General features: G+C 38.5%; 1 protein-coding gene across 1 annotated transcript in view; it reads left to right on the top strand.

The window, feature by feature from the left end:
* Window positions 1-17710, top strand: part of LOC136248450 (transient receptor potential cation channel subfamily A member 1 homolog) — a 90083-nt gene that overhangs the window by 10284 nt on the left and 62089 nt on the right. The window contains exon 4 of the mRNA XM_066040230.1: window positions 1892-2606. Coding sequence (XP_065896302.1) covers window positions 1892-2606 — 715 coding nt within the window. The remainder of the gene's footprint in view (window positions 1-1891; window positions 2607-17710) is intronic.

Genomic DNA, 17710 nt, shown 5'->3' with positions numbered 1-17710 from the left:
TAGAAGAAGTCACTGTGTAGAGAGTTAATTACAAACAAATTATCCTGTGGAGAGTTCAGCTACAAACATATCACCCTGTAGAGAGTTCAGCTATGAACAGATAACCCTGTGCAGAGTTCATTTCAAGTAGAAAAAATCATGCTGTTGAGAGATCAGTTAGAAGAAGTCACTTTGTAGAGAGTTCAGCTACAAAAAACACCCTGTAGAGATTTCAGCCACAAACAATTTACTCTGTAGAGATATCAGCTTGAAACAAGTCACCCAGTAGAGAGATCAGCTAGAAACAAGTCACCCTGTAGAGAGATCAGCAAGAAGAAGTCACCTTGTAGAGAGTTCAGTTACAAACAAATCATCCTGTAGAGAGTTCATTTATTTAAAAATCATCCTGCAGAGTTCAGCTGCAAACAAATCACCCTGTAGAAAGTTCAGTTACAAACATATCACCCTATAGATATTTCAGCTACAAACAAAATACCCTATAGAGAGATCAGCTTGAAACTATACACAATGTAGGGAGTTCAGCTACAAGCAAATCACCCTGTAGAGACTTCAAGTTACCCTGTAGAGAGATCAGCTACAAACAAATCACCCTGTAGAGAGATCAGCTAGAAAAAAGTCACCCAGTAGAGACTTCATCTACAAACAAATCTCCCTGTAGAGAGTTCAGCAGCGAACAGATCACCCTGTAGAGGGTTCAGCTAGATACAAGTCATCCAGCAGAGAGATCAGCTAGAAGAAGTCACCTTATAGAGAGATCAGCTAGAAACAAGTAACCTTGCAGAGAGTTCAGCTACAAAGAAACCATCCTGTAGAGAGTTCAACTACAAACAAATCACCCTACAGAGTTCAACTGCAAACAAATCACCCTGTAGAGCGTTCAGCTAGATAAAAGTCACCCTGCAGAGAGATCAGCTAGAAGAAGTCACCTTGTAGAGAGTTCAGCTCTAAAGAACCCACTATATAGAGAGTTCAGCTACAAACAAATTACCCTATATAGAGATTAGCTAGAACGAAGCTTGTAGAAAGCTCGGCTACAATCAAATTACCTTGCAGTGAGTTCAGCTACAAACAAACCACTTTATAAAGAGATGAGCTAGAAACAAGTCACCTTGTAGAGAGTTCAGCTACAAAGAAACCATCCTGTAGATAGTTCAGCTACATTTTAAGTCATCCAGTAGAGAGATCAGCTGCAAAGAAATTATCCTGTGGGAATAATTGGCATTTAATAAATATATGTATATAAATTGTATAATTATTAATAAAATCATAAATAGTTGAAGTATTAAAAATCTTCCTTAAGTTCTTTTCTTCTTCCTGTGGTAAAGAAAAAAACAGATGGGTTAAAAAAGCTCCAAAGCCAGCCATGGGCCGGCTTTGCAGTATACAAATACAAAAGAAGTGATATCTAATCAAAAACAGCCAAGTTGTAAAAAAAGGTGCGGCCCCCACAATGGCCATGGTGAAAAAAGATGTGAAATCCAAGGTGGCGGCCAAGAAATGGCTGTGATGGTAGGTTAATGATAAAAATTTTAATAACGACAATTCAGGTGAATTTTGTGCCAAGAACAAGTGGCACCAAATTCACCTGAATTGTCGTTATTAAAATTTTTATCACTAACCTACCATCACAGCCATTTCTTGGCCACCACCTTGGATTTCACATTTTTTTTCACTTTGGCCTTTTTGGGGGCCGCACCTTTTTTTACAGCTTGGCTGTTTTTGATTAGATTTAATATCATGGACTACTCTAACTTATTTCAGTACTATGTGCTATGGTCCCTACTCTAGTTGAAAATTTCAAATTTTTTTCGTGTACTTGTAATTATATAATGTGATAATTTGTGTTGTTGTCAACAGTTGAACTAACCTGATGTACATTCACTTTGTTTAGATCCAGATCGGTGTACTGAAGATGAAGCTGAAAATCCACCTTTGGTATTGGCTGCTTACTATGTACCTCTTGATTTGTTTGAAGAAGCTGGTGAAGAAGCATATAGACGAGGTGACCCAGATGACAATGTTGAAGATATAGTGATCGAAGCAGGAGATAGAAATAACAATTCTTTCCTTGCTTTACTCCATTGTTCTAAGGATGTTAACCGTCAGAATATTTCTGGTACCACAGCTTTACATGTTGCCTGTAAGAGAGGAAGCACTGGCTTGGTGAAAAAGCTGCTTCATTTTAAGAAGAAAAGTATTGGTGTTAACAAGACAGATAACCACAATAATACACCACTACACATTGCTTGTGCTCATGGCAACAGAGAAATGTGCACGGTTCTTATTGATGCTGGTGCAGACTTCAAAGAGAAAAACAACAATGAAATGAGTCCTTTGCATGTTGCTGCTCTTGAACACAACCGACATGTGGTGGAGATGTTCTTTTCTCATGATAAGTGTGTTGCACACAAAAAGGATCTTTTAACAGACAAGGATAAAGATGGACACACACCATTTTTGTTGGCTGTCAAATCTGGGGATGACATGGTTGTTGAAAGTTTCATACGCCATGGAGCAGATATAACAGTGAAGAATAACAATGGTGCAAATGCTCTTCACCTTGCTGCTAAAGCTGATCATACAAAAATTTTGGAGAAATTGCGTTTGTAAGTTGTGTTTATCAAGATATTCGGTAGTGCATTCGTGTCATGTGGCCAAGAAAGCTGGTGCGCCACACCATAAGTATATTAAAGAAAACGTGATTTTCATACATACATAGATAGCTCCATGCTCCCTTCTCGAATTCGAATCATTTTTGCTGCCCTGCACCCAACATACCAAATTTGAGCAAGATTACATAATGTAATCATGAAATACGAGCCTTCAAATTTTGGCTTACTTTCTTCTCTTTGTTTAGGGGGCTCGGAGGCTTAGATTATTCTTTTTGCACACTTTACTAAAAACATTATAAAATGCAAATGCATAGCTTGATTTTCTTGAGTTTTAGTGCACTTTAAGAATGTAATGTGGCAAAATCACATACCAAGTTTGGTGCTAATCTGATAAAAAGTCATAGAATTATGGATGATTGTTTTCCTTTAAAAAGGCTGATTTTTTGTCACACCTACAGGGTAAATAAACTGCTTATGGAAATAACTTAAAATTGGTATGCATATAGGTTAACCATCATAGCTCAAACCTTTTGTGGATTGAATTGAATTATAAAGCAAAAACCAAGCAACTGTAAATCACGAATACTCTAATAGAACAGTCACCACAGGGTAAAAATGGTGCATGAAAACTTACAAACCAGTGACCAGTGGCAGATCTAGGATTTTTGAAAGGGGGTTTCTGGGAGGTGTATTATAAAGCCATTGCACTAATCACTGGACTGGACTACTGGACTGACATATTTTTGGTTTTTGCACATTCTGAGGTTGGTTTTATTGAGTCTTGCTAGCTAAGGGCCTTCAGAAAACCTGCTAAAATGATGAGTGTGAGGAGTGGAGTAAGCACTGTATCCTTGAACTAAATAGCTCAGAACCCTAGGACACAACCTATCCTTCCTAAGACAATCTATTGTAGTTAATTCATTCCTACATGCAATATACAAACTCATTGCACAACTGTAGGGTTTTTCTGCTATCATGATTAGTTCTTACATGTGCTGGTTGGCCTACTATAATATGTGACCAACTTTATTAGCATTGTACAAGATTGCTACTATCTCCAAGACGCTATCGTTGGTTAACCATAACTAGTACATTCCCTGCAGCATACTGATAAGTATAGATATACTGTATGTACTGTAGAAGAGCATAATAAATAGAAGTGAAATCACTAGAAGTCAGTTTTTGCTTACTTCACTCCTCACACTCATCATTTTAGTAGTAGACTGCAAATTTTCTGAAGGTCATTGGCTAGTAAAACCAACCTCAGAATGTGTAAAAACCAAAAATATATCAGTCCAGTCCAGTGTTCCAGTCCAGTAGTCCAGTCTAGTGATTAGTTACACCCGCCATTGCATTTGTAGCTATAACATTAGTATAGCTATGCAGCTATACTATTGTGCTACCATTTAGACAATCTTACTTGCTCTATCTCTTTTATCAAAGAAAGATAATGGTTTTTCGTTGCTTTAAGCTCTCATCAGGGTCTCTTCTCTTTCGTTTTCTTATTATGAACTTACGCAGAAGCAAGCACGTTATTTACAACAGAAGAATTGCTTACTCAGCCAGTATCACATTTAAAAGTGAAATTCTGAAAGGTGGTTTCTGTTGAAACTACCAAAACCCTTCTAGATCTACCACTGGTGACCTCTATACTTAACACCTCGAGGAACACCCAAATCCTTAACTACTGAGCCACTGCTATCATGATTGTTCACTTCACGTAATGTCTACTTAATAAATGAAAATTCTAGCTAAAATCTACTCAATGGTAATTTCATAGATCTATCAATGGAAAATCTAGATTGTTCTTAGAACATTCTAAGTGTGTTTTATTAGAAATCCTCAACTGTGCACTCTATTAGAGTAGTGATTACAAAAGAATTCAAATAAACTTCTCTAGTATTCCATCAACCAAAGCCAATATTATAGCCATTTTGGTACGATCAGCAGGGTAGACACCACGATTAAGACCCACTCGTGCCAATTGTCATCAACATAATCATCATATTAAATGCATGCTATGCTAGCAAAACTTGTGACAACAGACAGGAAATCATATTCTAGCCTTGAGAAACTGCTATTTATCATGTTTTACTCGAGGTATTCTAATACAAGTCACTGCAAAATAAAAATCTTAGTAGACAAATAGTAAAATCATGCATACCTACTTGGGAGGAATTTACTTTGTTATAAAACATTATTGCAAACAAATACAGGCACTATATAATACAACTTTATATAGCTAGCCATAACCATGAACAAGCAAGCACAAATTCATAGAGCAATATGAGTATTAATTGGTTATTGCATAGATCTTTTGGCTTTGGTATTGGATTGGTAGGTATTTTTCTGTATTGGTAAAGCACTGTTTTATCTTATATGATCATCATTATATGTGACCGGATCTATAAAAACCTGACATAATGGCGCAAGCCTAAATTTTCAGTATAGGCTATTGATTACAATGCTTAAAATATTTGCGTAAATGAAAAAAAATTGTGAAATTTTTAAATGCTTTGTTCTTTATGAAGAAAGGGTGCAGTGATAAAAACATAGGTACCATCTTATTTACCTACTCAAGAGGAGTTCAAAAATCTTTGTTTCGTAGCAGTAGTCTAAAGGATACATGAGTTATGGACGTTTGTTTATGTCATGTCGAAGCAGTCGTATGCGATTGATTTTTCTTCACTGATTTTGTCTCTGTATGTAATGAAGAAAAGTGGTAGGAGAAAACACTCACCATGTAATGGGCTCCCCAATTCATGGCGAACACGATGATGCAAGTTGCAATGCAGTACTGCATTGCGTTTGTAAGTTACAGTCATTTTTGTAAGCACCTGTAATTTATTTTCCAAATATTTGCTGTACAAATCGATCATTCTGTTGCTGCTACTTTTTAGGGCTGTAACTCCAAAAGTTGTTAGCATACAAGGCTGAAACTTGGCCAGAGCATGCACTCGGCTAAGTAGATTATAAATATTCAATAATAAAGAATTTGAAAAATGCGCCATTATGTTGGGTTCTACAGATCCGGTCACATATCTGTAGATAAGAAATTTGTACAGGGGTGTACTGTAGCCTACCTAAATAGATCAAAGAATGTAAATATTACTTTGAAAATGTTTTTCCATACCATTATATATAACTTTTATGCTTCATTATTTACTGTCCTCTGATTCATTCATGGAATTAAGTCTGTGAACTTTTTTAAGATTTGTGGAGTTCTACTTATATGTGACTGTCTCTGGGAAAACCGGTCTTATCGCCCATTTAAAAGTATCGAGAAACGTCGGTTTTAAATATTCTGTGTGTTGTAGCTGGCCAATGGTGGTAGCTACGCATACCAAATTTTCACACGTTTCACAACAATTTCTTACCTTCCTGATCATCCACTGAAGAAGTAGTCATCAGCTAAGTTTCCCGCCATTTTAGATAGTTTTTAAACCGAGGTTGTCTGTATCAGGCGAGCTCCAGAAGGGTGGAAGGCGGGGGCCCTGGAAGGCGGGCAAGATGGTGTTCAAAAATTGAAAAGAGACGTGCTGGGATGAATTAGGCCAAGTTATAGGCCATTCAGGGCTCAGAACTGGCTAAAATGAAAGGAAATTTACAGCACAGGTCATTGTCCAACACCACAGAGCTGTACAGCCACACACAGCCATCTCCTGGTTGGCCAGGGCTCCATCAAGACCCCAGACCACTCGTACGGCTCGCCACTGTGCTCTAGAAAAGCAGCCAGCAAAAGCAGACCACTTTACTCTGGTCGACTGTGACAGTGAAACTTGATAGTGCACTCATTAAGCTTTGTGTTTGTGTGAAAAAATCAAACTTCCTGTCTTGGGCGATAAGAACGGTTATCGTAGATCCAGTCACGTACAACTGTGTCACGTGAGATCACGTGATCACACTAATATTACAAAGCTGTGAACTCTCTCCTCTTGCTGTTTTAAGTGGCTATCAGTGCTTCTTGTTGTGTTTCATGGCTGAAAATGGTAAGCTGGCTGTTCTGGTGTACCTAGCTATAAATCTATTGTTGTACAACTGTGTCACGTGAGATCACGTGATCACACTAATATTACAAAGCTGTGAACTCTCTCCTCTTGCTGTTTTAAGTGGCTATCAGTGCTTCTTGTTGTGTTTCATGGCTGAAAATGGTAAGCTGGCTGTTCTGGTGTACCTAGCTATAAATCTATTGTTGTATGTGACTGTCTCTGGGAAAATCGGTCTTATCGCCCATTTAAAAGTATCGAGAAACGTCGGTTTTAAATATTCTGTGTGTTGTAGCTGGCCAATGGTGGTAGCTACGCATACCAAATTTTCACACGTTTCACAACAATTTCTTACCTTCCTGATCATCCACTGAAGAAGTAGTCAACAGCTAAGTTTCCCGCCATTTTAGATAGTTTTTAAACCGAGGTTGTCTGTATCAGGCGAGCTCCAGAAGGGTGGGAGGCGGGGGCCCTGGAAGGCGGGCAAGATGGTGTTCAAAAATTGAAAAGAGACGTACTGGGATGAATTAGGCCAAGTTATAGGCCATTCAGGGCTCAGAACTGGCTAAAATGAAAGGAAATTTACAGCACAGGTCATTGTCCAACACCACAGAGCTGTACAGCCACACACAGCCATCTCCTGGTTGGCCAGGGCTCCATCAAGACCCCAGACCACTCGTACGGCTCGCCACTGTGCTCTAGAAAAGCAGCCAGCAAAAGCAGACCACTTTACTCTGGTCGACTGTGACAGTGAAACTTGATAGTGCATTCATTAAGCTTTGTGTTTGTGTGAAAAAATCTAACTTCCTGTCTTGGGCGATAAGAACGGTTTTCGTAGATCCAGTCACATATACTAGTTAAAGCACCGCTGCACGTAAAATGTGGAAATATAAGCACAAGGGAGTGGGTGAGAGACTAATATAGTACGAGACGAAGCCGAGTGCTATATTAGGCTCGAGACCATGCTCGAGTGCTTTTATTTTCATAGTGTACAAGCGTAGTAGTGCTTTAACTGGTTTAGAGTGCTTTCTTGTCATCTTGCTTGGAGCATTCGTTTCGTGAATTCGAACCGCATCAGCTTTCGACCATCAGACAATCGGTAAGTGTCTATGTAGTACAGTTGTAGTAGTAATACAAGCAAATAGTATCATTTTGGCTACTTTTGGTGATTAGAAATGTTACACACATGATCTTGTTTTTCGTATTTATTTTCCAATCAATGCATAACTGTTCATTATTTTCCATCACTGTACTTTATTGTGATGCAAATGGAAAATATAGCACACTTGAATGCGTTACGGAAAATAGAGCACTCTTTTTGCTTTGATCTCACCAATGCAAAGTACTTTAAGCAATTTTAATCCTCCATTAGAAACACCATAGCTAGGTGAATCACTCAGCTATTACTTTAACCCTTAAACACACATGAAACTTTTGGGAAATGCGTGTTTTACATTTCATGCATTCATGGTGAAATTAGGTGGGGTAGCTCAACTTCTTTAGCCTAAAACTACACATTGATCAAAATTCTGTTTACTGGGCTACTTGAGGAAGGTTAAATAAACACTGCAACAGTGAAGACTTACTTGTTATGAAGCAAAGAACAACGGTGATCAGTATTATCCATCAACCAAGCTTCTTGCCACGTGTTTAACTTTGATTGTGGGTTTAATCACATGCACTTTGTATGGTCTAATGCGAAATTTAATGCTGAAGTGAACAAACCTTATTGGAAGTTGATTGGAACAACCGCCATCAAGTTATGAATCATTTTATAAAGGTTTTGAGTGTTTATTTAATGAAAAGTTGATTACACGGCAAGTTTTGGTATTATACTTTAGCGCAAAGGGGAAAACCCTAGGTATCATTGTAACGCTTATTACATTACAAATAGAATGAAGTAAATTGCTTAACCATAGGGGGTATGCTTTGAAAGTTATAGCACTTTGTTTACAGCCATGCATATTTGCCTATATATAGGCTTATGCGTGTTTAAGGGTTAAGTACTTTCCAGAAATCTGCAGATGTTGAGAGTGTGTTATACTTTACATATATGATTGCAGTTTGATGCACATATGTATATAAACATGCTTATTCTCCCATGCAAACACCAACACAGACAAAAATTTTCCAGGAAACAGCTACTATAAGTATGTGTATATGCAAATGATAGTCAAAAGTTGCAATGTATATCTGTGTCTAATCAGTTAAAGCTGTGAATCTTTGCATTGTAGAAGTAGCTGGGGGGATACATGTGTTTTCGCATACCTACAGTGTAGTTATTTATGTACAAGCAGTTACCTTGACTCCACTGTCAGTCTTTATACATATATGTGGTTCATCATCTAATTATCATATCATGCTTTAACTTCATGCATCAAATAATTCCTCATAGTGTTTTAAGAAGAAGTAGTTCTATTCCTAATGTAGAGTGGTATTTTCAAACCATACCACTGTTGCATTCCCTGGAGCTTAAAAATGTTACTACAGTTTTAGCCAACTGTAAGACACATGAAACTGTATTGTAACAATGTGTCTGTCTGCATACACATGAATAAAAAGTTTTCTCTGTGAGAAAATGCAATCACTGTATTCTAAACAGCTACATAAATGTTTACTAAACAAGTTGATTTTCAAAATACAAGAGTGCATATGTGACTGTCTCTGGGAAAACCGGTCTTATCGCCCATTTAAAAGTATCAAGAAATGCCGGTTTTAAATATTTAGCTTGTTGTAGCTGGCCAATGGTGGTAGCTACGCATACCATATTTTCACACGTTTAACAACAATTTCTTACCTTCCAGATAATCCACTGAAGAAGTAGTCAACAGCTAAGTTTCCCGCCATTTTAGATAGATTTTAAATTGAGGTTGACTGTATCAGGCGAGCTCCAAAAAGGGTGGGAGGTGGGAGCCCTGGAACGCGGGAAAGATGGTGTTCAAAAATTGAAAAGGAACGTGTTGGGATGAATTAGGGCAAGTTATGGACCATTCAGGGCTCAGAACTGGCTAACATCAAAGGAAATTTACAGCATAGGTCATTGTCCAACACCACGGAGCTGTACAGCCACACACAGCCATCTCCTGGTTGGCCAGGGATCCATCAAGACCCCAGAGCACTCGTACAGCTTGCCATTGTGCTTTTAAAAAGCAGCCAGCAAATGCAGATCACTTTACTCTGGTCAACTGTGACAGTGAAATTTGATAGTGCATTCATTAAGCTTTGTGTTTGTGTGAAAAAATCAAACTTCCTGTCTTGGGTGATAAGACCGGTTTTTGCAGATCCAGTCACATATTAAAAAGGGAATCTGTATGAAAACATGATTTTTAGGCAAGTGATTAGACATATAAGTGCATACTTCTCTATTTATAGTTGCATTTGTCAAACAATTTTTTAATTGAAACATTTAATGTATGCGTATTTTCAATATGTTTGCAAATTGATTGCATTTGCAATTAAATAGCGTGTTAACATTTAGCAAAAACCAAAAAAACTGTTTGTTAAAGAATGTATGATTGCTTGTATGTTTGCACTGAAAATCAGTCTTTAACCATATCATTACTAGTGCTTTCCCACAAGAGACCTGTTAGAAAATTAATACAGGGAGTGAGAATCTTAATGACAAAATGATTTTAGAAGTACTACACAGTCCACTACCAACTAGTCTACATGTATCATACAGTATGATAGTATTGTATCATACAGTACGATAGTACTGTATAGTAAGGACCACAAAGGAGTAGGCGTGGCCCACAAAATAACATCACCCAAACACCAGCCTCAATTTTCCCTGACGACGATGAGGCAGTATTAGTTAGGTAAACCTAAGCCCAAACAAGCCTTCAGATTGACCCAAAATCCTTTCAACAAGTCGCTATGGAATTTTAAAAACAAATTATTTAACGGAATTTTCTACTGACTGACTGACTGACTGACTGACTGAGTAAGTAACCGACTAATGCCTTCAGATAAGCGTAACTCGATAACGGCTTAGGATACAGGCTTGATTTTTTCACTGTTCAACGTCGCTTCGGCCCGAGAGGTGCATACTGCAGTACGTACGATGCATTCTTCATGGACTTACCAGTGTCCTCCTTTGTGTCGCATTCATCTTTACTGACAGTGGAAAGTGTCGATTTGGTGGTAGCACGTGATGGCTTCCTTTCGTAACGGAAACCGTCTGTATTTTTCATAGTGGCTATTTTGATTGCAGAGGTGCTTTTCGAACAGTTCTTGATTCGTACTGCTGTGTAACGGGTTGAACATAGCCAACAATGAAGTGTAATGGATACTTCACTTTTCAGATGATAATCATGAACCATGGTAGTGGTTCATAATAGAGATCGCCTATGTTTTTTCCAAAATCCTAATAGAACTCTCAACTAAACACCACCTTATAAACCTCAAAAGAAGCCTTAGAAGTTAATTTGGAAGAAGTTTAGATCCACTAGCAAAGATGAAGTCAAAAGGACTTGATAAAAAAGTACTTTTTTAAAGAACTGAAATCTGTCGTTTTAAGCCATTTTGTTCATCTTCTTATTATTCTTATTTTTTTCTCACAGAGCTAGAGCAAAATGTGAGTACTTTTTGGGGATAAAAACTACACAACTTTCCTCCCTATGTCTTTCTTTATGTCCATGACCTATTTTTTAAATGCATATTACAATGATAACACCCATTCTCAAGCAATTTTGCTTCTTGTAGGTTCACTTTACTTCTGACTTCGTTTCTGCAAGGGTAACCAACGTGTTAATTGTGTTAATAAGTATCCAATCTATTTATGTTAACAAGTTCATTTAGAAACCTTATATCATTACTTATATTTAACCACAATATATTAAGTTCACACTAGAGCAACAATGTTGTTGTGTACCACTGCTACTTGACTTAATTGTGATCACATAGTTGCACAAATCAGAAGCCATACTATTGCTGACCACAGCATGCTATACACTGCCTATAGTTGGACTGTACAGTACAAAGTACATTCAATAGTATGGAAACATATTTGCTAACTCTGATCAAGACACACGGTAGTGTGTCGTGCGGCCCAAGAAGCCGGCGCGCCACACCGTGAGTATATTTACAGGAAGAAAGTAAACGCGATTTTCACACCTTTGTAGCTCCGTGATTCCTTATCCGATTGAAACCAAAGTTGCTACAGAAGTGCCGGCTAGGTAGGGGAGTCCACATTCCAAATTTGAAGAAAATCGCTCAATCCATTTCCGAGATACAATCGGCCAAAGTTTGGGTTTTTTTTCTTCTTCTTTTCGCACACTTTGCAAAAACGCCATAAACACGAATTTGTGCTCCAATCGGGCTGAAATTTCTCACACTTAAAGGGTAGTCTCATGCCCAGCCGGGCTCGCGCTAATGCGCAAACACCGTCTGGTGATAATGCTCGAGTTTCTTGGGCCCGGAAGTGCGATCCAGCCAAAATATTGGCTGGCCAATCAGAATCGAGGAGTTGCGTAATCGGTGAAAAACCATTCGAAAATGGCTAGGAATAAAGTAAAACTCAGAATAGGGCGTTTACTAGATGCGATCTCTTCATTTATCGTATTAGTAGAGGGTAGCGTTTCATTTTTGGTGAAACGTCGAGTCACGATTCATTAGGTGAGATCGGAGAAAACAACTTGACAACAAACATTTTGAACAACCTTGGTGAGTAACTTCTGATAAATGGCTTTAAATCATCTCCTTTTTCGTCTGCTTCCAATACATTCATGCAATTATGCAACTCGTCGATTCTGATTGGCCAGCCAATATTTTGGCTGGATAGCACTTCCGGGCCCAAGAAACTCGAGCATTGTCACCAGACGGTGTTTGCGCATTAGCGCGAGCCCGGCTGGGCAAGAGACTACTTAAAGGGCTCATTAAGGCGAATCTCAGTACCAAGTTTGGTAGGAATCCGATAAACGTTCACGGAGTTATGACTGATTATTTGCGTAAAATAAGGTCGAAGGTCTGTCACGCCCACAGGGTAAACCGCTTGAAGGAATGAGCTGAAAATTGCTATGTAGATGGAGTAACTATCGTAGGAGTGCCTTTTTGTGATTTAAAAGGAATCCAGTTAAAGGCCATCGAGATATGCCACAAAACCCAACCTGTGTCACAATTACGCGATCGATTTTTATGAATAAAAAACTATTAGTTTTCATGCCTACTAGGCAAACCGCTTACAGCAGTGAGCTGAAAATCGGTGTGTAGCTGGAATAATCATCATAGAAAGTCCTTGCAGTAGTACAGAAGAATCGGATTACAAACCACTGAGTTATGATTCCAAAGCCAACTACGTGTAACAAATGCGAGATCGAGATACTCTAATAGAACAGTCACCCTAATAGAGCATTCAGCTAATTTATTTAATCCATTATAGAATTCTATTACATTGTAAGTTATTCTGTAGGGAGTTCAGCTGCAAACAGTTAATCTTTTAGACAGTTCAGAAAGAAGCAAGTCACCCTATAGAGAGTTCAGCTACAGATATATCGCTGTAGTGATTCAGAAGAATCAGAACATTACAAGTCACACTGAAGAGAGTTCAGCTATAAACAAGTCATGCACCCTGTGGAGAGTTTGGCTACACTCTCTAGAGAATTCAGCTACAAACAAGTCACTGTGGAGAGAGTTCAGCTACAAAGAAACTACCCTGTAGAGAGTTCATCTATACAAACAAGTTAACCTATAGAGACCAGCTGCAAACAAGCAACCCTATAGAGATTTCAGCTACAGACAAGTCACTTTATAGTTTATACAATGTTCAACTACAAGTAAGTCACTCTGTAGAGAATTTAGCTACATACAAGTCACAGTGTAGAGAGTTCAGCAACCAAAAAACCACCTGTAAAGAGTTCAGCTATACAAACAAGTTACTCTGTAGAGAGAACAGCTAGAAACAAGAGAGAACTCAGTTAGAAGAAGTTGCCCTGTAGAGATCTCAGCTGCAAAGAAACCCTGTAGAGAGATCAACTACAAACAAATCACTCTGCAGAGTGTTCAGCTATAAACAAATCACCCTGTAGAAAGTTCAGGTACATACAAATCACCCTATATAGAGTTCAGCTACAAAAAACATCACTCTGTAGAGAGTTCAGCTACAAAGAAACCATCCTGTAGAGAGTTCAGCTACAAACAAGTTACCCTACAGTGAAATCAGTTTGAAACAAGAGATTTCAGCTACAAACAAATCCACCTGTAGAGAGTTCAGCTATGAACAGATCACCCTGTAGAGAGTTCAGCTATACAAGTCACCCTGTAGAGAGATCAGCTAGAAGAAGTCACCGTCTACAGAGATCAGCTAGAAGCAAGTCACCTTGTAGAGAGTTCAGTGACAAGGAAACAATCCTGTAGACAGTTCAGCTACAAACCAATCACCCTGTAGAGAGTTCAGCTACAAATAAATCAACCTGTAAAGAGATCAGCTAGAAACTAGACACAATATAGGGAATTCGGTTACAAGCAAATCACCCTGTAAAGAGATCAGCTACAAACAAATCAACCTGTAGAGATTTCAGTTACAAACAAATCACCCACTGTAGAGAGATCAGCTACAACCAAATCACCCCGTAGAGAGATCAGCTACAACCAAATCACCCTGTAGAGAGATCAGCTACAAACAAATCACCCTCTAGAGAGATCAGCTACAAACAAATCACCCTGTAGAGAGTTCAGCTACAAACAAATCACCCTGTAGAGAGTTCAGCTACAAACAATTCACCCTCTGGAGAGTTCAGCTACAACCAAATCACCCTGTAGAGAGTTCAACTACAACCAAATCACCCTGTAGAGAGTTCAACTACAAACAAATCACCTTGTAGAGAGATCAGCTACAAACAAAACACCGTGTAGAGACTTCAGTTACAAACAAATCAACCTGTAGAGATTTCAGTTACAAACAAATCACCCACTGTAGAGAGATCAGCTACAAACAAATCACCCTCTAGAGAAATCAGCTACAAACAAAACACCGTGTAGAGACTTCAGTTACAAACAAATCAACCTGTAGAGATTTCAGTTACAAACAAATCACCCACTGTAGAGAGATCAGCTACAAACAAATCACCCTCTAGAGAAATCAGCTACAAACAAATCACCCTGTAGAGAGTTCAGCTACAAACAAATCACCCTGTAGAGAGTTCAGCTACAAACAATTCACCCTCTGGAGAGTTTAGCTACAACCAAATCACCCTGTAGAGAGTTCAGCTACAAACAAATCACCTTGTAGAGAGTTAAGCTACAAACACATCACCCTGTAGAGAGATCAGCTACAAACAAATCACCCTGTAGAGAGTTCAGTTGCAAACAAATCACCCTGTAGAGAGTTCAGCTACAAAAAAATCACCCTGTAGAGAGTTCAGCTACAAACAAATCACCCTGTAGAGAGTTCAGTTACAAACAAATCACCCTGTAGAGAGATCAACTACAAACAAATCACCCTGTAGAGAGTTCAGCTACAAAAAAATCAACCTGTAGAGAGCAGCTATATAGACACTAGACACAATATAAGGAATTCAGTTACAAGCAAACCACCCTGTAGAGACTTCAGTTACAAACACATCACCCTGTAGAGAGATCAGCTACAAACAAATCACCTTGCAGTGAGTTCAGCTACAAACAAATTACCCTGTAGAGAGATCAGCTACAAACAAAATACCTTGCAGTGAATTCAGCTACAAACAAATCACCCACTGTAAAGAGATCAGCTACAACCAAATCACCCTGTAGAGAGATCAGCTACAAACAATCACCCTGTAGAGAGATCAGCTACAACAAAAAAATCACCGTGTAGAGAGATCAGCTAGAAACACATCACCCTGTAGAGAGTTCAGCTACAAACAAATCACCTTGTAGAGAGTTCACTTACAAACAAATCTACTCGTAGAGATATCAGTTACAAACAAATCACCCCCTGTAGAGAGATCAGATCACCCTGTAGAGAGTTCAGCTACAAACAAATCACCCTGTAGAAAGTTCAGGTATAAAAAAATCACCCTATAGATAGTTTTGATACAAACAAATCACCCTGTAGAGTGTTCAGCAAGATAACAGTCAGCCTGCAGAGATATCAGGTTACCCTATAGAGAGGTCAGCTAGAAGAAGTCACCTTATAGAGAGTTCAGCAACAAAGAACCCACTCTGTATAGAGTTCAACTATAAACTAGTTACCCTATACAGAGATCAGCTATATGTAGAAACAAGTCATCCTGTAGAGAATTCAGCTACAAACACATCACCCTATAGAGATTTCAGCTACAAACAGATCATCATCCTGTAGATAGTTCAACTATAGTTACAAGTCACCCTGTAGTAGGAGAAGTCACCTTGTAGAGAGATCAGCTAGAAACAAGTCACCTTGTAGAGACCAGCTACAAAGAAACCATCCTGTAGAGAGTTCCGCTACAAACAAATCACCCAGAGAGTTCAGCTATGAACAGATCACCCTGTAGAGAGTTCAGCTATACAAGTCACCCTGTAGAGAGATCAGCTAGAAGCAAGTCACCTTGTAGAGAGTTCAGCTACAAAGAAACCATCCTGTAGAGAGTTCAGCTACAAACAAATCATCCTGCATAGAGTTCAGCTGCAAATAAATTACCCTGTAGAGAGTTCAGCTACAAACAAATCACCCTGTAGAGTGTTCAGCTAGATAAAAGTCACCCTACAGAGAGATCAGGTCACCCTATAGAGAGATCAGCTAGGAGAAGTGATCTTGTAGAGAGTTCAGCTACAAAGAACCCACTCTGTAGAGAGTTCAGCTAGAAATAAGTTACCCTATAGAGAGATCAGCTAGAAACAAGTCACCCTGTAGAGATTTCAGTTACAAACAGATCATCCTGTAGATAGTTCAGCTAGATACAAGTCACCTTGTAGAGAAATCAGCTAGAGGAAGTCATCTTGTAGAGAGCCAGCTAGAAACAAGTCACCTTGTAGAGAGTTCAGTGACAAAGAAACTATCCTGTAGAGAGTTCTTCTACAAACAAATCACCCTGTAGAGAGTGCAGCTACAAACAAATCAACCTGTAGAGAGTTTAGCTACATTTCAAGTCCCTTAGTAGAAAGATCAGCTGCGAACAAGTTATCCAGTAGGGAATAATAGACATTTAATAAATATATTTATATAATTACTGATAAAATCAAAAACAGTTGAAGTATTAAAAATCTGCTCTGTCTTTTTATTCTTCCTGTGGTAAAGAAATAGGATAGGTTAAAAAAGCCCCAAAGCCAGCCTATGGCCAGCTTTGGGGTATACAAATACAAAAAGAAGTAATATCTAATCAAAAACAGCCAAGCTATAAAAAAAGGTGCGGCCCCTAAAAAGGCCAAGGTGAAAAAAGATGTGAAATCCAAGGTGGCGGCCAAGAAATGGCTGTGATGGTAGGTTAATGGTAAAAATTTTAATAACAACAATTCAGGTGAATTTGGTGCCAAGACCAAGTGGCACAAAATTCACCTGAATTGTCATTATTAAAATGTAACCATTAACCTACCATCACAGCCATTTCTTGGCCGCCACCTTGGATTTCACATCTTTTTTCACCATGGCCTTTTTTGGGGGCCACACCTTTTTTTACAGCTTGGCTGTTTTTGATTAGATATCACTTCTTTTTGTATTTGTATACTGCAAAGCTGGCCTATGGCTGGCTTTGGGGCTTTTTTAACCCTTGTGTTTTTTTCTTTACCACAGGAAGAAGAAAAGAACTTAAAGAAGATTTGTAATACTTCAATTATTTTTGATTTTATTAGTAATTATACAAATTATATACATATATTTATTACATGCCCATTATTCCCCACAGGATATTTTTTTTGCAGCTGATCTCTCTACTGGGTGACTTGAAATGTAGCTGAACTATATACAGGATGGTTTCTTTGTAGCTGAACTCTCTACAAGGTGACCTCTTCTAGCTGGTCTATCTACAGGGTGATTTGTTTGCAGCTAAACTCTCTACATGGTGGTTTCTTTGTAGCTGAACTCTCTACATGATGGTTTCTTTGTAGCTGAACTCTCTACAAGGTGACTTTAACATGCTGGCTTGTTTGACCCTTATTTCTTGTTTAACATGCTGGCTTGTTTGACCCTTATTTCTTACTTTTTTCAGCGATCTCTATTCC

The sequence above is a fragment of the Dysidea avara genome, chromosome 3 (genome assembly GCF_963678975.1).
Source record: "Dysidea avara chromosome 3, odDysAvar1.4, whole genome shotgun sequence".
NCBI lineage: Eukaryota > Metazoa > Porifera > Demospongiae > Dictyoceratida > Dysideidae > Dysidea > Dysidea avara.
The sequence above is the reverse complement of the archived record's forward strand: the minus strand, read 5'-3'. Positions and strand labels throughout refer to the sequence as shown.